We start from the raw sequence: 21,491 nt of genomic DNA on the forward strand, positions 1-21,491 counted from the left end.
TATCGAATATTCATACGTTTTAAAATGTCGCAGTTTACTTACAGTATATACACAAGTTTATGATATTTAAAATTCAACCCTGATTTCAGCATTGTTGGCCGTAAAGTAAATGGTCGACAGTTGATCAGTTAATTAGTTTTTTTTACATTTTAAAATGAGGTGAAGAAAACCTTTTTGTTTTTAATAAAGATTTGTAATTACTTATTTTTACATTCATTCCGCCCTTTAAAGGCTTTCTTATTAAACAGTGGCTTGAAAAAAGAGGTGCTAATGAAAATAAGGCTTCTTTCGTGATGAAAAATCACGAATGAAATAATTAATAATAAATTTCTTTATTAATTGATTTAAGTGTATGGTTATGACCTAAAAAATATACACACAATACAAATGATTTAGGGTAGTTTTTAAACTTAACGTTGCAATAAAACCAATTATGAATTTTTCTCTAGAAACGCACGGTTGACAAGACACTGAGGAACCTAATGACCTCCGTGGTCTAGCGGTTAAGACCCTCGATTCGTAATCCAGGGTTACGGGTTCAAATCCCGGCATAGGTAAATGTAATTTTTGTAGTGATTAATATTATAAACTTATATAGATTCTTCTTATTTCATATTTGATGTGTGCACTTACTTTACCTATCAGACCCATCATATTACGAGAAAATCCATGACAGATACTCCACCCCTTCCACATGATGTATCAGTGCAGCAGCGGAAAATATCAGATACGTACATTTGAAACGGTAACCGGATAAAACAGAACAGTAACAACAATACACGACACATTAAATGGTAAGGTTAGGTTGGGTTAGTTTACGTTAGGTAAGGTTTACAATGTTACGTTAGATTAGGTTCGATAGTTTTTACTTGAGTTTTCTTCAATGATCTATTTTTTTCACTGTTCTGTATTGTCACCGAGCTGCTTTGTCACTGTTCTGTTTGGTCACTGTTCCGTTTTGTCACTGAATTGCTTTGAAACTGTTCTGTTTTGTCGCTGTTATGTTTTGTCACTGTTATGTTTTGTCACTGATCTGCTTTGTCACTGTTCTGATTTATAACTGTTATGTTTTGTCACTATTCTGTTTTGTCGCTGTTACATTTTGTCATTCTTCTGTTTTATCAGTGTTGTTTTTTGTCACTGTTCTGTTTTGTATCTGATATTTTTTGTCACTGTTTCATTGTTCTGTTTTATCACTGTTATGTTTTGTCACAGTTCTTTTTAGTCACTGTTCTGTTAGAACCATTTGAAAGAAAGAAGAACAAAGCTCACCTCCGTGATGGGGTCCGCCGGATTGGGGCGCTCGGGGCTGGGTGGGCGGCGGGGCGGAGAGGCGCGCGGGGGCGAGCCAGCCCGACCCACACCTGTAAACAACAATGGATTCATATAGCATCTATATTAGTTAAACCTCTAGATGATGAAACAAAGAGAGATATGACATGGGAGCGTGCCAACTGTCGCCGAGCTATAACCAAACAATGAGTTATAAAAACAAATGAGGGTTGCGCGACGCTGCACAGTGTTTCATTTCACACAAGTTTGACCGTAAAAACTATAACACACCAATCAATAATTTGTAACCCACCTGTGGGGGGTATTTAACAGTATTATGGAGAAAATTTGTGAACAATATATAAAAGTAAGCTTTTCACCACTTTTACTGAGCTTTTCAAGTTCAAATATACTTAAAACATAATTATTAATTTCCTGAAGCATTTCTCTCTTGGAAAAACTTCTCCATGTCACGAAAAATTCCTGCCTGGAAAATTTATATGTATTGCCTGTAAAATAAAAAAAATAAGCTTGATGCAGATTCGTGCAGGGAAATATCGAAAGTGATTTAAGTAGAAAATTGGTTCCTCTATTAAAAATATATAAAATTATCTTTGTGATTTTAACATGCTCCCAAATTTTATAAAACACAAAAACAAATGGAAGATACTACCAGTATCGCCCTGGTGTAAGACCACCATTCAGAATTGAAACGTTGCTCCAAATGGCTTTAGCCGTGTTTAGTGACTAGATCTGAATAGCCAGGTACTTCCCCACCTTCCTCTTTCCCTTCCCCACTTACCTTCAGCCTCACAACACCCCCCAATCAGGGATGCCATAGTCTCACTGGCTCCAGACGGGAGCAGTTGGGACTCTTGTGAGGTATTCACTATAAAAATAAGAAAAAAAAAACAAAAAATTATTTGTGATTTAAAAAAGTATTAAAAAAACTATAAGAAATGCTTTCCAAAGAAAATCCATTTTTTTCTTAACCGAAATAGAACACCTAAGCTCAATTAATAACCTAAAACGTCGCGCCGCAAGAAGCGAACAAACGCATTATAGTTTCGGATTCTAGTAATAGTCAACCCGTGCATTAATGCACCCCAATTAAGTATGCATTTAGCACACTGTCTATCTGGTAATACCCCCATGACGTCATCGTTCAATAATTCTACAGTGAATACATACCTACCTAGATTGTATGATTTGCAGTAGTGTGGATCTACGAGGTTGTCGACCCCAATTGTGCGCGAGGTGTCTTTTTAATATTGGTTAAATTCCCATCTCTCCTGTTTCTATTATTTATGGATAGAGATGGCAAAAGTTCGTTTTAACTAAAAAAGCGAAAAAATATTTATGGTTCGAAAATAGGGCATTTATAAGTTTTCTTTGCGTTTCAAGGCATTTGAAAGTGCTTTTTATTTCGCGAATTAACGCGAAAAACGTGATTTTGGCCGTATTTCAGCTAAATTATTCTATTTAGCGAAATAGGCGCGAATTTCCCGAAAATACCGGGTATTAAAATAATATGTGAGAATTTAAAAAAATCGATATTTATCAGCGGAAATAAGTGATTAAAAATCATCTCTAACTAAAATCTAAGGATGGGTTGTTTCGGAGAATTTGAACAATTCATCAAATTTCAACGTTCATTTTCAAGTTCTGTGAAACTTTTTTTGAAGTTCTGTTTTTATTTCAGTTCTGTCAAGCAACCAGTCTATAATGATATAATGATGGCCGGTGAACCCCAACACTGTGGTCGCCGTTACAGCTGACGATGTAGATATCGCCCTCACTTCAACAAAAGCTGGGAAAGCAGCTGGATGTGATGGAGTTCTACCAGACTTTCTGAAACATGCTGGACCACGGACAAAAATTTGGATCGCAAAAATATTTACTGAAATTTTCAAAACTGGAGAAATACCAAATACCTGGAGAAAGTCTAAAGTTATTGCGATCCTCAAACCCAACAAGCCAGCAGAGGATCCGAACAGCTACCGGCCAATTTCACTTTTAAGTACCATGTACAAACTTCTTGAGCGAGTTGTGCTCCGCAGACTTACTCCAATTTTGGAGAAAGTGGTCCCACAAGAGCAAGCTGGCTTCAGACCAGGCCGTAACTGCTGCGATCAGGTGTTAGCACTGACAACACACATTGAATCTGGTTTCCAGAAACGGCTGAAGACTGGGGCAGCGTTCATTGATCTCTCTGCGGCCTACGACACGGTGTGGCACAAAGGCCTCCTTGTTAAACTGTACGACACCATAGATGATGGCAACACAGTACGACTCATTGAGCAACTGCTAACTGGCCGTACCTTCAGGGTTTTTCTAGGAGGGCGAAAAAGCAAAAAAATACCCCTCAATAATGGCCTTGCCCAGGGCTCAGTGCTGGCCCCATCGCTATTTAACATCTACACTCGAGACCTCCCTCACACTGAAGGCAGAAAATTTGCTTACGCAGATGACATCGCCGTCACAGCTCAAGCCAAAACCCTTAAAGCAGCAGAAGATATCCTCAATTCTGACCTAAAGGCTTTGGAAGAATATTTCCTCAATTGGCGACTAAAGCCAAATGGGTCGAAAACAGTTGCGACAGCTTTTCATCTTAGCAATTCACAAGCGGGTGCCAAACTCTGTGTTCAGTTTGATGGAAAAAATATTTACCATGACCCCCACCCCCGCTATCTCGGAGTTACTTTGGACAGGAGCTTGAACTACCGGCAACACATGGAAACAGTGGGTAAAAAAACCAGGACAAGGCTTAACTTAGTTAATAAGCTAGCTGGAACTAGCTGGGGATGCGACGCCAACACGCTCAGAACAGCATCCATTGCCCTGGTTTTCTCAACGGCTGAATACTGTGCTCCAGTATGGGCTAGAAGCGCCCACACTTCCATGGTAGACGTTCAGCTTAATGCCACAATGCGAACCATCAGCGGGACTTTAAAATCTACTCCTCTCCCTTGGCTCCCCGTACTTGCAAACATAACCCCGCCAAACATCAGGCGAGAAATTGCAACACTGAGGGAATACAGAAGGCGCTGCAAAAAAGCGCAATACCTCTACACGAAGATGTCGTCTCCCACCCGGCATGCCGCTTGAAGTCCCGAAAGCCCTTCTGGGCGGAAGGAGAGAGGCTCCTCCGACTACCTCTCACCCCAGAAGATAGGTGGAAACTTGAGTGGCAAACGGCCAACGTGGGAAATGCCCATCTCATACAGGACCCCACCGAGAGACAGCCTGGGTTCTCACTGCCTCGCAAAACCTGGTCCGCCATCAATAGGTTAAGGTGCTCCCATAGCCGCTGTGCCCACATGATGCACAGATGGGGCCTTAAAGAGTCGGCGATGTGTGAATGTGGTGCGGTGCAGACTACCGAACATGTGGTCAACGAATGCCCGCTCCATTCATTCCCCGGCGGGATTGATGAGGTTCACATGGCGACGCCTGAGGCCCTAATATGGCTCGCAGATCTAGATGTCCCCCTCTGACCCCCCACCATACGAAAGAAGAAGAAGAATAATGATATAATAACAGAACTTGAATAGGACTTTCACAGAACCCGCAAATGAGCGTTGAAATTTGATGAATTGTTCAAATTCTCCGAAACAACCCGTCCTAAATCATTTCAAATATGCCTACTTTATTTCATTTTTGGAAGCCTGTCCTACCTCTTTTTACAATTTTGTTACTATTTTATGTGTAAATATTTAATATTTTTAATTTATACTGTACGCTGAATTTAAACGCTTTCCGAGAATATAGCGTATTTCAGAAGTCAAAGAACCATACAAATTGGAGAAGCTGATACAGTAATATTTAGTCCAGTACAACTAAAGAAGAATTGGGAAAAATGCATAAGGAAGGTAGTTTCATGTGAATGTGCAGGGCAAAGTATTATGCCTACTTTATTTCATTTTTGGAAGCCTTTCCTACGATTTTTTATAATTTTGTTGCTATTTTATGTGTAAATATTTAATATTTTTGTACTGTAGGCTAAAATTGCTTTTTGACATTACACAAATTGTGCGAAATAAATTAGGCCTATTGATGTTAATCGCAATCTGCATTTGTTGTGTTTGTGTTCGACCTGTACCTACTTCCATGTTTCCTTCCTTATTAATTTAATATTAAAATTAATTATTTATAATCTTTCACATGGAAATACTCGCAAATGAAGGTGAAACATATATTTTACCAAAAATACTTAAAATATGCGCTAAAAACATTTACGAAATACATTTTTTTCTATTTTGCTACAAAACGCTAAATTATGCCTCAAAATGCTATAAAACGCTAAATTTCCAATTGTTAATGCTAAAAAACTGAAAATTAATGCTAAATTTTGCCATCTCTATTTATGGATTAGACCAAATTGAATGAGTTAGGTTCATTTCACTTGATTCGTTTATATCCATTTCGTTTGCATGTTTTTGGACTGTATTTTAGCTTTATGTACCTACTATACATATATATATATATATATATATATATATATATATATATATAAATTTAAACTTATTATATAAAGAACAAATAATATATATTTATTACCCCATAGTATGTTTGATATCTAATGGCAGTGTATGTGTAAAGTGTAAAGTGTGAGATTAAATAAAAATAATATTATAAGTAATAATTATGAGCCTGAAACAAAAATATAAATTAAATAAATCTTCAGAGAAAAAATAAATACCGGCGCCGGGAATTGAACCCGCACCTTCTGATTGTTATATTTGTGTTTCAGGCTAATAATTATTGCTTATAAAAATTTGTTATCCTTTTTGCTTTGCCTAAAAACCTTGTCTTGTATAAACATAATTTTACCTTTGGTAAAAAATATATTTAACCGATAATTTATTTGTTTAAACTAGTGAATATAATATTATATAAAAACATTCGTAAATTTACCACTTATTTGATATAATTTCACAATTAATGTTGTTATGACTTGACCGATCATAACTAAATATTGCCGACTTCCTTAAATTCTAAAGCCACAAACACATTTTTTGTAATGTATGACAAAAATTTATTATGAAACCTTATCGTTAATAAATTATGGAAAGCGAAAAAAAGGGAAAATATATTTCCGGAATCAAGACACAACAATTTCTCATTTCTGAGAACGGCAATTCTGAGCATAAATACATCGGCCCGAATAAATTGTGTCCAAACGATAAATAATACTGAAATATCTAGAGTAGGAAGGTGGAGTGGGTGAGTTTGGAGCACTGGGCGACGGGCGGTTTCAACAATTCCAGGGCAAACCGGGACGGTACTTCCGTCCCAATTACCGGTTCCTGTTTATTACCGCACCAATACCTACTGGGTTATTAAACAAAATACAACAAAACTGACCTCAGCGCTAATTTCAGTAACTTTGAATCAATTTTCATCTAGATAGATTCAACAAGTTTTGAACATTGATAAAAAATATTATTCTACGCTTTTGGTGGATTATTTTATCCAGAAAATTGGTGAGGAGACATCCAGGTTATTGAGATGAGATACACTTGTCAAACATATTTCCAGTCCGCTTCTCTATCGAAAACTTACAGCATAAAATTACTTTTGTTATGTTGGAGAGTGGCATAAAGTTGTCGTTATAAGAGTTTATCTTCTGCTATTTTGGCATTCTCAATTCTGGCAAAAATTTTAATGGATAGTTAAATTCTTTCTATATTTATTACAGTAAAATTTTACAAGAGAGTTATCAAATAATCTTTCTTGTCACCGAGCCGATTGAAATTTTTGACATGAATAGAAGAAGACAAAAGCAAAACAGTTTAGTCGTATTTGGACAACAGACACTTTTGATTATTCAAAATGGCCTAATTTAAACGTTGTCCGAACATACTTAAAGAGAGCTAAGACAAATTTATATGGCATTGTAGGAAGGGGTGGAACTTAAAAAACACGCACAACCACTTTACACACAGCACAAAAATTAATGTTTAAAACAATTGCACTTAAACCATACGAGTATATGTGTTCATATGAATTTCTGTTTAAATATTTTAAAGCGAGAAAATTTCTAACATTCAACATTACAAATTTACAAAGATTATTTCTAAATAAAACTGCACCATTTAATGATAATAGAAAACCCACACAATTATCAATTCCAAAAACTCCAAAATGTGATAAAAAACAATGGGGAAATTCAACTATAAATAGCGTTTTTTTTTAATTCATTACCCTAAAGCATCAGAAATATAAACAACAATGAAGATTTTAAATTAAGTCTCAAAAAATATAAAGTAATTAGTTTAACATATAAATAAAGAAATAAAGAACAAACACATTCCCTTTACACACTAGCCTTGCTTTATTATGGTGATACATCTTATGTGAAATGATTACATATTTGAAGTATAGAATTTGAACGATTCATTAAATTTCAACCTTCATTTTCGGGTTCTGTGAATATCATATTCAAGTTTTGTTATTATATCATTATAGGTTACTAGCCAGAACTAAAATAAAAACAGAACATAAAAATAACTCTCACAGAAAATAAAATAAATTCGAAATTTGAAGATTTGTTCAAATTCTCTGAAACTACCCGTTCTAACTCTTCATTGTTATTGTCTCGTTTCGAAGAAATTTTATTTTTTTATTATGTAATTTCTCAATGTTGAACGCCGAAACAACTCTCAAATTAATTTAAAAAAAAAATTAGTAAAATATAACATTATAAATTGATTTTTATAAATTTCACGAAAACGAGGTGTCTTTTATGCCACGTGCAAATATTTCAAAAAAGCATACAATAATCTCGTAAAATAGCAAACCACTGTTTTTATTTTATTTAAAACACATAATTCCACTCGAGCGATTAGTGTCATAAACGTAAACATTTAACATATTATTTGATTACTAATTGCCAATGAATCCACTGAGATTTCACCATTTAGCCCATATGTTTAGGTTATATAAATTTGGCACAAGCGATCACTCAAAACGTTTTAGCAAACTTAGCATAATATGATAACAATCGCTCGTGTGTTATATCCTTTTATATCCTCTTTACGCTGCTTGATTTATTGTAGCAAATTGGTGAAAAAATGAAAATTTGTTGTTGTCTTCATGTTGCAAGCTTAAAATAGTCGTGCTGACCTCGACATTAAAAACCTGTGCAAATTTCAGGGACCCAGAGTACTTAGTCAGTTTTCTGCTCAGACACACAGATATCAGATATTATATTTTTGATTCAGTAACTGTTCAGTAAGAGAACTGTTCTTTGTGACAACTTGCTCTCTTGCTGGCACATTACAGCAAGGTTTCCATCTCATAAAACTTCAGAGGAGATGCGTGCTTGCCGACTGACTCTCTGTCATGACATGAACACTAAAATTATGTTTGAAGTTGTCGGAGAATTGTTCCGAAGTTAGATAACTTATGCTTAGTTTAAAGTACAAAATAAGGTCCATTAAAATAGGATTAACTTTACTAAATTACAAAGGAAAAATAGTGAAATGGTTAATCATGAAAATTTATTAAACAATTTGGCGAGTTTGGGTACCATCGCCCCGGGAACCATTTGTTGGATAACCAACACCCTTGCCAAAAGTAACTTCAAGTGGTTGTTTATGTTTGAGTGTTAACAGGGGTGCCCGGGTTCGTGGGGTGTGGTTTGTCAAGGTTTTGGCGACGAATGCGATTGCCAACCTGCTGCGTGGCGGTTTGGATCGGGAGAGACTGGTTGAGGGAGACCCTTTGACCTCTCCCGCCCGAATCTCTCGACCCATTGCCTTGCAGTAGGGATGGATTCATAAATCCGTCACTCCTGGAAACATTGACCACAGATTCCTACTCACTCCTAATATATTTTTCCTTACCAGAACTTCCTCTCCTTCCCTTCCCTAAAAAGACCATCCACACAGCATCCCCAAAGACATACACCCTGAAGGATGTGTGGAGCTAACGTAATATGTATATATATATTAGGATAAAGTTTTAATGGAAATATCAAGTTCATTTAGTACGTGTTAAATATGTAGCAAAGAGAGGGCAAGTGTATATTAAACAAATCGTGAATTACTCGGCTCTCCATTGTAGCCGGGAAATATTAAGGTAACAAATACACGAACATAAAATAGAAATTAAAACTTGGAATGAAAATATAATATGTTTAATAGTAGCAGAGCTGGGTTTTTTCATATTTTGGCGAATTAGGTACTAAGTACTTACCTACCTATTAATTTGTACCAAAAAAACTGATCGCTACTGCCCTAGCCAAAAAAATGCTGTCTGATTGTTTGACCCCTCAGGCTTAGACAAATTAAATTAATATCATATTTTAAAAATATTCAATTCCAAATAGATTCGATGTTTTGAATATAAGTGAAAAAACGTTTTTTGAAGACACATAAAAAACATTTAGATTTTGATTTTACAAATGAACAAATTAAATATTATATATATATTAGGATAAAGTTTTAATGGAAATATCAAGTTCATTTAGTACGTGTTAAATATGTAGCAAAGAGAGGGCAAGTGTATATTAAACAAATCGTGAATTACTCGGCTCTCCATTGTAGCCGGGAAATATTAAGGTAACAAATACACGAACATAAAATAGAAATTAAAACTTGGAATGAAAATATAATATGTTTAATAGTAGCAGAGCTGGGTTTTTTCATATTTTGGCGAATTAGGTACTAAGTACTTACCTACCTATTAATTTGTACCAAAAAAACTGATCGCTACTGCCCTAGCCAAAAAAATGCTGTCTGATTGTTTGACCCCTCAGGCTTAGACAAATTAAATTAATATCATATTTTAAAAATATTCAATTCCAAATAGATTCGATGTTTTGAATATAAGTGAAAAAACGTTTTTTGAAGACACATAAAAAACATTTAGATTTTGATTTTACAAATGAACAAATTAATAATATTACAATTTCGTATGCAAGTAAAATTTTTTAAATCGTATAAAAAATAAAGTTTTTTCTTGTAAACTGTATTTACAACTTTACATGAAAAAAACAAACACATTTATTTAAAGAAAAGTATTATAAAGGTAATTGTAACTTGACGTTTTTCTTGAATGTCTTTCTCGGAGGACTCCGACTTCTCCCACCATTCACTACGGTATACCACAATGTTAATGTTAAAAAACTACATAACATTGACTTTAATTTAACTCTGTATATCATTGCGGTGTAAAGATATTGCGTTAAGTATTCTTCGGGCGTCCCTGACCTCTTCTACCATTTAAACATCTCTAAACAATCCTGACTACTTTTTGAGTTTTGCGAGCGCAAACGTAAACAGACTGATTTTTTATATTAAGATTACAAACCAGTTAGAATTTAACTCAACCATTTGGAATGCATTTTATAATACAAGATGTTGTCCTGCCACAGACCGTCTTCTATGTAGGTAAGTTAATATTTGTGGTTGTATGTAGTTCGATGAGGATGAGAAATATATATTTTTTTAGATCTTGACAACAGCGCCACCTATAAAGTCTAAAAATATTCTATATCTGTGGTGTTTTGGAAAAGGGAGACGAGTCAATAATAGTCAATTTTACAGGGGAGCCAATTTTGTATTCTCGATTTTTTGCCAGATCTGAGAATTGTAATTAGGAATATATTTTTATGCAATAATTAATGAAAATATTTATTCTACAGAAGAGTATTTGAAAATTTGGAAAAAACCTATTTTTAACAATTTTACGTGACTCATTCCTCTTTTCCGTGTCACGTTTGGACCTAATTTTGAATAAAACATGAGTTATGTCTTAAATGTTTCTTATTTTTTTCTGCTATTTTTCAACTTAATAAAGGAAAAATCATTTACCTATTTAAGAAGGATGCACTTATAATCATTGACACAGAAATTTGTACTGGAATAATTTTATTTAGTTAAAAAACGACATTTTTAACATAAATTTACAATGATATTGCAAAGTAAAAAAAAGTATCCTGTTATAATGACATGTAATACTCGTCCAATATAAACAAAACATACAACAGATTTCTAATTAGTATAATTTGGGGGACTCATTCACCGGCATCTTTATATCCGTCTGGATCAACATTCGGAACGTTGCTAGCATCTGGTAATTTTTTATAAAAATCATGGCAATCAGGATCCACTAAATGAAAAACACTTAGTATGTCCTTTTTCTTTTCCTTGCTTATTGGAATAAGACCACTGTAGCATTTTCCAGGGCTCAAAATGGTGATTGCATTACCCCTGCGTTTAAAAGAAATAGTTTTAAATGGGTCTTCAATATGCAAAGTCCTTTTAAAATGTATAGTTCCTGGGGTTGTGTTTTTATACATGAACCATTTTATATCGTGGAATAAAAATCGATTACCTTCATCATCAGTTTGTTTCAGCTGCAATGAACGCTTGTATAGCCCAGCAAAGTTTAAAAAATGTTCATGTGTCATGATTTTTACTGTAAACGATTTCTTTTTTCCAGCAGTTCTTACAAGATTGTACCAATCTCTAGGTAAATGAATATTCATGTCGGTTGCTTTTTTTTCCTCTCAATTATAGCATGAATGGAATCATATTCCATGTGAGTGTGGCCTGGGACTAAAAATTTATGATGCATGATTATGTTTGGTCTTGCTTGAAGAGCACATAAAAACATTACAACAACATGGCTGTTTTTATTTTGCCCATCACAGGTATCTGAATAAAATGTTAATTCATTTATTTGTGGTGGAATCGCAAGAATGAAATCATACAAACATGACGCTATTTGATTAGCCCCTCGACCACCTTCACATTCATGCCACATGTAACACGTTGTTTCATTTGAGAAGCAGTCGTAAATGGTTAAATTAAACGTCCACAAGGAACGTTTATAAAAGGCAATGTTTGAACGTAGCAGGGGAGTTGGGAGGCACTGCTGCAAATCAAAGCAATAGGTCCTTCTGCTCTCTGACGACTCTTCTTTATTTTTTGCCTTGGCAGAATATGCATAATCTGCTTCCTGCTTGTGGGCTTCGTATTTTGCCTTCAGTACCGATAAATCAGGTTCTTGTACAAGTTTCATCTGAATCGAATACGAATCGCACGTACTGCACGTATCCAGAGAAGGTTTTTTAAATGATAAGCCCATTGTACGAAACACATTTGAGAACATTGATCTGGAAACCGGATCCTCTACTTTTTCCTTATACATAAAATACATTTTGGTTAAAGTGAGTCCAATGGGCAAATACTTCTTAGAGGTATCCCTTCTAGAGTAATGTGACTCGTAGGCAGGATACTCTCTTATGTGATTTTTAATTTGATGAATGCGGTCATCCGATATCTTGGTAGAAGGCACACTGCTTCCCCGTTTGTCAGAAACCGGGAGCCCAGAAACAGATGTACATCTCTTTTTAATGACGGTACATATGAATTTGTTTGTTTCACAAAAAATCTTTTTAAAGCAACCTTTGCATATTTCGATAATGGCACCGTTAACTCGTATATAAAATTTATGATTAATTTCCCTCTTCTTCGGTGGTACATTTCTAACCCGCATAGTTTTCTTAGGCCCATCGGTGATGAGGGATGAGATAAACGTAATTCTTTTGTCGAAGGTTCCTAGTGCCCAGTATTCATTAAATAATATACTTTGATATTCAAAAGACACTTTATCCATGCATTTTTTACGGCAAGCACTTAAGCGTTCCGTTTCTCGACCCTTGACCAATTTCCCAGTTTTAGATTTGTATTTTAGACCTCGATTACGTTTTTCTTTAATCTCTTTCCTTAATAAATAAAGAGATTTTCCTCGGTTTCCAGGGTGCGTGTCTTCAGTTTCAGTAGTTGCTTCACCAAGGAGTGCATTGTTGAAGGGACTGGGTCCATCGTAGCTGGAATTACTGGAACTGGGGGGTTTATAGCTTACATCCATATCACTGTTGCTAAAATCACTTGAATAATCTGGAACTATCGTCTGTAAGTCTTGGAGAGGATAACTGGAAGACGGACCTATAAAATAAAATCAGTATTTATAATATCTACAGCTTTATATACTATAGCTTTAAGAAATACATGGCACGACCAAGTGAATCAGATACTTGAGTCAGGCCATGTCAAGAGTCAGAATAATAGAAGAGCATGTATGAGACATTGTTTGAATGTGAACGAGGCATGGAATGTGTGCCAAGACCGAGTTGTTTGGTGGTCCGTGCTCTCTGCCTACCCCTGAGGGGTAACTTCTGCCCTGAAGAAGCTACGGTTGTAGCGAAACCCAGTTGGCATTAAGTATATAAATAAAAATGGTGTTTACCAAGTCATTGTTTTATTTTAAATTATAATTTCACGTCACCAAGTAATTGCTTCATATGAACAAATAATGCATTCAGTTACTTAATTAAAGTAGGTACATAATTATATTCCTTTAATAAGAAATACTGATTAATTTACCTTACTTTATGGTTTGAATGAATACATCGAATAAGTGTTTTTGGAATAAACCATCAACTATACGAGTATTTCAAAAGCAAACTTTTAGGCTAATATCATTTAAATGATTTACCTGGAGTAGGAACGCTGTCATCATTTGGCATGTCTTCATGCAATATAATATTTTGCATGTTATTTACAACACTGATCTGGTTACTATTTGTCATTTGTCTGGCCACGCTGTCATCATCTGACATGTCTTCATACAATATAATATCTTGCATCTTATTCGCGACACTGATTTAGTCACCATTTAAACTACTTGAAGCAGTAGAAACATCTAAAAGTCCGTTTGTGACATCTGAAATTTAATAGGATTTCATAAATTAGTCAATAATTTAGTGAGATGAATCTAATACAAACATAATACCACAAAAGAACATGAAGAAATAATATAAAAATCTTACCATGCGATGAATTTGCATTCGAAAGCGCTATTATTGACCTCGTTCGCTTACTAAACATCTTTAAAACTCCTCAAAACACACGGTACCAAATATAAATATATAATAAACAACAGAAAATGATAATGCGACCGAAAGAATGATTCAAATCGCCAGTGAAACAACAACTGTCAAATGTAACAAGCCGCGGCGTCATGTAACCATAAAGCACAGAATGAACCATAGATAACACAGAAAACAGCGATTATTAAAGTTAACTCTGTTTTCCGTGTCAATATTTAAAAATATATATTTCGTTATACAGAGACAACTTGAGTTATCTCCAAGTGCGTGTTAATTTATTTAAAATATGACTCGTCTCTGTATGACAACGGCTAATAACTCGGAAACTAATTTTTTGAGCGGACTCATCTTTCTTTTCCGTGTAGAGAAAAAAATTAGGATTCTTCTGGCATATTTAACTCCATTTCGCAATTTTACTGACTCATCTCCCTTTTCCATAACACCACAGATATTTCAAACTGGAACCAACAATCCATTTTTATTTTTATTTTAATTGTTTATAGATCACATGGGTTACATTAATACATACATATTTTGAAAAATATAATATTTAGGTTCATAATTGGTCATGTATACCTTATCAGAAAAGAGGAGCTCTTGTGCCTGATAAGGGAGCTACGATTCTTACTTAGATTCTATGTTATAATATTATGTAATCTCATATTCACAAAATTTCATTGAAATCGGTTGGGTGGTTTCGGAGATTAGCGCATACGAACTCAGTGACACGTGATTTTTGTATATTAAAATAATTAAAAAAAGGTAATCCTTGGACCAGGTGAACGGTTTGGCTTTTTTCTGTTTTATAGAATTATTTCAAATTATATGGAGCGTCCATAGTAAATTTTTAAATGCAAAGAGAAAATTTGGTGTTATCTCTTTCTAAAGATGTTTATGTCTGTCTGACTGTAATAGAAAAGAAGATAAAACTAGTTTTAAGAGGACCTGTCATTCGATGACAGACGTAACACTACGTGGCCCAAGTTGTAATAAAAAGATTAGAGACAAAACGTGCATATTTTTGCAAGGACGCAGGCAAAAATGGCATAACTGATTTGAATATTGTAATGTATGTCCAGCAGAAGTTTTGTTTGAAAGAAATGACATAAAAGCGAGACAACTGCAGGTTTATAAAAAGAATGGATGGAAAAAATATTTAATGTACCTAAAGTAGACCAAATGTCTTAAACTTATTCAATAATATGGATTTTTAAAGAAATACAGTTTAATACCTTAGAATCCCTTCAGTACTTTCTTCAGTTTGCAATCTTTTCTATGAATTTCTAACATGCTATGTAGGTACATCTCATTTTTTAATTTTCCGTAAAAACAAATAATGTTTTAAGAAATAGATAAAATTATCTTTCTGGTGTATGCATTTAAAATAAACATTACTATTTCTAAACAATAAAAATTTAATATCAAACGTGAAAAATGTTGTCAAAAACGATAACCACATTTTTATTTAATTTTTTACTCCAATCGTAGAAAAAATTAGAGAACTCGATATTTAGAAAACAAATTAGTTTTGTTTGGGAAAATTGTAAGAAAACTGTTACTTCACTTTTATCTCGATCATTTAATAAAAAAATAACAAATAAAGTTAAACCGATTGTTATGATGGCGTCGCGAAATATGAATTATTCATTTTGGATAATTTTTGGATTTTATTAATGGCATCCAGTATTTAAGACAAACTGGAAATAATTATTATTGCTCTTTAAACGTAAAAAAATATGTACTTCCGCATGATAGAAAAAAAATACCTTTATAAAATATGGATGCTTGGTCAAATATGACCCTAAAACGCTGGAGGGAAATAATAATAATAATAATATTACGCTTAATATATCAGCAAAATATCGAAATAATATTGAAATTCCAAAATGGAGCGCCAAGCATATTCAAAATGGTTCCATGATAAATCAACGCAACGACAATTCAAAACACCTTTAAAAAGTGATATAAAGTCATTAGAAATGATGAAAACAATTTTTTTACCTAACTAACCTAACCTACTTAACCCAGTTAATAAAGTTTTTGTTTCATCACTTTCCATGACTTTATATAACTTTTTAAAGATGTGATGAATTATCATTTTGATGATTTATCCGTTCACCATTCAAAATACCTACGTTTAGGAATAACTAATTTTAACAACCTTCCTTAAAATATAAAAATTATCGAAAATATTAATGAATTTAAGCTATTATAAGGACGGGTTGTATCACAGAATTTGAACAATAATTGTTTTTAGCTTTAATTGTTTTCAGCTTTTGAGCAATACTTGTTCAACTTCCGAATGAATTATTTCACAGTTAACATTCGAGTTCTGAGAAAGTCGTATTCAAGTTACGTAATTATCCAAGCACTGCGAAACAATCGGCCCATTGTGAAATAAGTTAAATATAACCTTCACACAATGAAATTTGATGAATTGTTCAAATTCTGTAAAAGAACCCGTCCAAAGAGTCCATAGTTTTTTTATTTAAAAAAAATCTTTTTGTGTTATCGATAAATCTTGCGTTTTCTAATTTATTTTCTTGTTATTATTATTTACAATATTTTATTAAGCATATGACTTTATTATTTAAGCACGACTTCCCTCATCAAACACAAGAGCCTTGACTCAATATCGTGATAAAAAATTTCGTAACCTGTAATGTTTTTAGTAAAAACTACATATAATAATTTTTAAAAAATATATAAAAAGGCTGTCCGCTTTTTCTTCATCATCACATGTCAACCAAGATCGTTGGGTTAATTATAGGCTATCGACTATTATTACGCCATCCCAATATTACAGTAAAAAAAGTAAAGGTCCATTATTAAAAAGGGCATTAATTATGTTGGACAAAAAATGATCTTAAATTCAATATTTTGAAGACGAACCAATATAAAATTTGCTATTCAACAGACTGCGGAATATTTGCTCAAAACTAAACGTATAAAATATTTAATGCCTTGCTACTGGGTGAAATAGACCCATCATATTTTTATTGCTCGTGTTTTAGTACCGTAGACGTGATGCACCCAACTTGCTTCTTAATAAAATATGAAATCTTGTGAAATTTGATAAACTTGTTGATGCAATAACTTGCCTACAGTGGCTTAAGACTTTCAATCATGTAAATTTTTAATATTCTCAAGAGTAGCAGAGTTTAACTTTCAAAATCTAAAAGAACGTTTAAAAGATATAATACAAGAACATATAGAAAAGTGGCAAGAGTTACTAATCTCGCCAGAAAACCATAAATATCAATTAATTTTTATTATAAGGGCCAGTTATTTCACAGAATTTGAACAATTCATCAAATTTCGTAGTTAATTTTCAAATTCTTTTATTATATCATTAAGGGCCAGTTTTTTCACAAAACTGAAAACTAGTTAATTTAAGGAATTATTCAAATTCTGTGAAACAATTTTATAGTTATCTAGTATATGTGGCTAAGGAATGTTTGATTAGTTATGAGAAATATAAGCTATAGCTATAACAAAATCCACCCGTAAAGAATATTTTTATTTTTGCTAAAATACATCTATTTAAAAAAATTTTCTTTTGTTGTGAATTTTTGAAACTTAAAAAAAAAAAAAAAAAAAATTACGTATTTGCACATAAGCGTATATATGTCCGCGTGCAAAAGCGTGATTGCCACCAAAAGTTTATAGAATGCATTATCATCGACAACAAGTTTATTTGCCGAGTTTCAGTTTGATTGGAAGTCAGAATGAAGGGTAATATCCACTTCCACGATTCAATTTCATTCACCATTCTTTTATTCATCAATTTCAATCACCATTCTTTTATTCATCAATTTATTCATGCATTTATTCCTTCGCTTATTCATTCATTTGTTCATTAATTCATTAACTCATTAATGCATTAATTATTTTTTAATTCATTTATTTATTCATTCATTCATTAATTTATTCATTCATTTATTCATTCATTTATTTATATATTCATTTATTTATTTACTTATTCATTTCTTTAATGTATTAATTTATTCATTTACTCATTCATTTCTTTATTAATTTATTAATTAATTTATTCATTCATTTATTCATTCATTTATTCATTCATTTATTCATTCATTTATTAATTCATTTATTAATTTACTCATTCAATCGTTAATTAATTATATTATTCATTTATTTATTCATTAATTTATTATTTATTCATTCAATCATTAATTAATTATATTATTCATTAATTAATTTATTTATTAATTAATTTATTCATTCAATCAAGAAAAAAAAATTGAAATTGGGCACTTATGCACACGCATTTCTTTAGAATTGGATGCCATCATACAAATTTACAACTGTTAATATACGCAATAAATCTCGGTACCATCTAATTAAGATATGTCTGAAGTGATAACACGGTCAGTCTCTGGAGAGGAAGGTTCAATCCTCCGTCAAACCAAATAATTTATTTTTTTATGTTTTAAAAGAAATTTAATAAGTTCACAGCAGTTAAGAGCCAGTCCCTGGGAGGGAAGGTTTAATTTTTAGTCATAAAAAGTAAAATGTTTATATTTTTATACGTTTATTAATAAAAAAGATGTATTAAAAAAATATATATTTTGTATGGGTAAATGTCTTTTTTTAAGATACTAACAGCAATAATAACGTACCGAACATAAGTTTCAATAAAGTACTTTCAAATAACAATATACTCACTGATTACAGCCTCGTAAGATTCTTAACAATATGTACCTACATTGTTAACATGTAAGTAGGAACTATAGGGTTTTCCAATAAGAGGTGTTATTTTGAATATTAATTAAGGAATTAATGATTTTTTATGGCCGGAATTGGATGGTATTGATCTGGACAACGTTTACTTTCAACAAGACGGCGCTACGTGCCACACAAGCAACGAAACTATTGATCTTTTACGGGAAAAGTTTCCGGGCCGTGTTATCTCTCGAATAGGTGATCACAATTGGCCGCCGAGATCTTGTGATTTAACACCTTGCGACTTATTCCTTTGGGGCCATGTGAAAGAGAAGGTCTACGTCAACAGCCCAGCGTCGATTTAAGACCTCAAAGATGGAATGAGTGAGGCTATCGAGGACATAAGGGAGCCGCTTTGCGATTTGGTTATGGAAAATTTCATGAAAAGGATATGGTCCTGTAGGCGTGGTCGTGGTTGTCATTTGAATGAAGTTATTTTTCACTATTAACGGATTTTTCACTATCGGGGATTGCAGGCCGTTTCGTATTAAACTTTAGTACATTCCTAACATATCGGATAATAAACAATGACGAAATGCGAAAATATTAGAATTTTATGAACGCGTGTTCCGACATCGCGATAACACATTTGTGTTTTACTGAAAGTTTATTAGGAAACCTATCAATTCATTCGTTAAACTCCTGCAATCCCGTTGAATTCGAAGACGTTCTTAATAAATTAGTAATATTTTAGATCAGTAAGTTTTCTCCGTATAGATTTTTTTAAATTTTTTTATTTTTATTAAATATCAAAAATAATATACAAAAATCAAAAAGTCCCAATAAACTACTTTAAAGTAGTTTGTCATTGGGTGCTTTTAACTTAAACAGATTATATCAAATGTATACATTCATATCATGAGAGGTGTAATACAATAAAAATAAAAACAAAAAACAATTAAAGCGTATGCAGTTAGAAATAGTTTGTATTAGAGTCTAGTACAAACTATTTCTTTCAGCTAGCCAATTTTTCAACAAAAAATTTCTTTTTATATTTGTACATTTTTTGATTTCTGCAGGTAACATATTTAAACAATTTGGTATCATGTAGTCTAGCGTTCTTTTTCCATATTTGTTTACATGCTTTGGTACGATTAGTCCTTCATTTAATGTAAATCGAGTATTGTAAGTGTGTTCCAGTCTATTTATGTACATAGGGCTATTTATGTGCTGAAAAATTATTTTATACCACATAATTGCTCTTACCGAGAGGATTTTCAGATTTTGATAAAGGTGTGGAACATTATGCCTTTGTTCATATAAACTTTTATGAGCTAATAATTTAACAAGAGAATTTTGAACTGCTTGAACATGATTTATATTTGTTTTAGAGGAAAATCCCCAAGCTGTAATTCCATACCTTATGATAGATTCAGCTAGTGATAAATAAATTATTCGAAGTGTGCATATTGGAACATAAAATTTTAATTTATATAATCTACTCATAATAGATCTCAGTCGTTCACAGACTTTATTTATCTGTAAATCCCATTTGAAAAAACAATCAATAATAACACCTAAATAAACATATTTTTTAACCAGTTCAATATTTTCACATGTACACAACGCAGGGATACCAACATGTAGGCAATCTGAATTGTGTGTTTTAATTTCGGGTATAATAGTATTTACCTTGGCATTGGGTGATCTAATGTGTATCAATTTAGTTTTTTTTGCATTTATGATTAGGCCAGAGTCGTGAGACCATTTTAAAAGTTCAATGTAATCTTTTTGTAAAAGTTCAATACATAATTGCAAATCACTGCAAGAAAACACCAATGCAGTATCATCCGCGTACACAAAGTGTTTTACATGTTTAAAAATAAATTTAATAAAAGATACATAAATTATATATAAAATAGGACCTAATATGGAACCTTGAGGAACACCTGCTAAGATTTTTCTTTTTTTACTTAAAGTGTTCAAAAGCTTTATTTGCATGCACCTGTTGTTCAAATTAAATGTCGATAGTGCATAGGTACGTTTTATCGCGCGCAATTACTGAGATGTAAGTTTAGAAGTTTTGACATTCGATTACGTGCTTTGAAAACGCGGAACGGGACTTTAACGCTAAACGATGAACTTTCTTGGCAAATTGAGATTCACAAATAATCGCTTGTAATTATTCATTCAGGTATCTGGTAACAGATGTACAGGTAGAAAATGTGTTGGAAACTAGATGGAACAAGCAGTCTTCATAAAAAATATAAATTTATTATCAGTTACATTTGCTATAAGCTATGGATGCTTTCAGAAGAGCTATCAATCTTCTATAAAAATAAAAATGAAAATGTTCGTTTGTTCAAAATTTTAATGAAAGTCTCTATGGAAGTTTTTCAATGATTGCTTTGAATTTTTTACATGACGTTGCCTTCGAATGCGCGCTTGTTTTTATGTACCTGCATATATGATATAGATGAGACCTGTGACAGTTAAAAACAAGCTTTTTTAAATAGTGCCATCTGTCGGATGTAAAAACAACGCGCGCTATTGTTTCTGTATCTGCATAGACAGACTGAGCCACAGTCATAGACTCTGTCATAGTCTGAGCAACAAACTGAGGTTCAGT

At 32.9% G+C, this 21,491-nt stretch overlaps 1 protein-coding gene and 1 long non-coding RNA gene across 4 annotated transcripts in view; both read right to left on the minus strand.

Annotated features, from left to right (window-relative positions):
- Window positions 1–21,491, minus strand: part of Epac (Exchange protein directly activated by cAMP) — a 524,699-nt gene that overhangs the window by 46,174 nt on the left and 457,034 nt on the right. For all 3 annotated transcript variants that reach the window (XM_089634072.1, XM_089634074.1, XM_089634073.1), the window contains one exon: window positions 1,273–1,364. In XM_089634072.1, coding sequence (XP_089490198.1) covers window positions 1,273–1,364 — 92 coding nt within the window. The remainder of the gene's footprint in view (window positions 1–1,272; window positions 1,365–21,491) is intronic.
- Window positions 13,033–14,254, minus strand: LOC149421830 (uncharacterized). Its single transcript, XR_016302487.1, has 3 exons — window positions 14,120–14,254; window positions 13,786–14,013; window positions 13,033–13,235 (listed from the first exon to the last, which is right to left on the minus strand). It is a non-coding gene; the product is annotated as an uncharacterized LOC149421830 (long non-coding RNA).

This window comes from Hesperophylax consimilis, chromosome 8 (genome assembly GCF_061612785.1).
Source record: "Hesperophylax consimilis isolate HC1 chromosome 8, BYU_Hcon_1.0, whole genome shotgun sequence".
Taxonomy (NCBI): domain Eukaryota; kingdom Metazoa; phylum Arthropoda; class Insecta; order Trichoptera; family Limnephilidae; genus Hesperophylax; species Hesperophylax consimilis.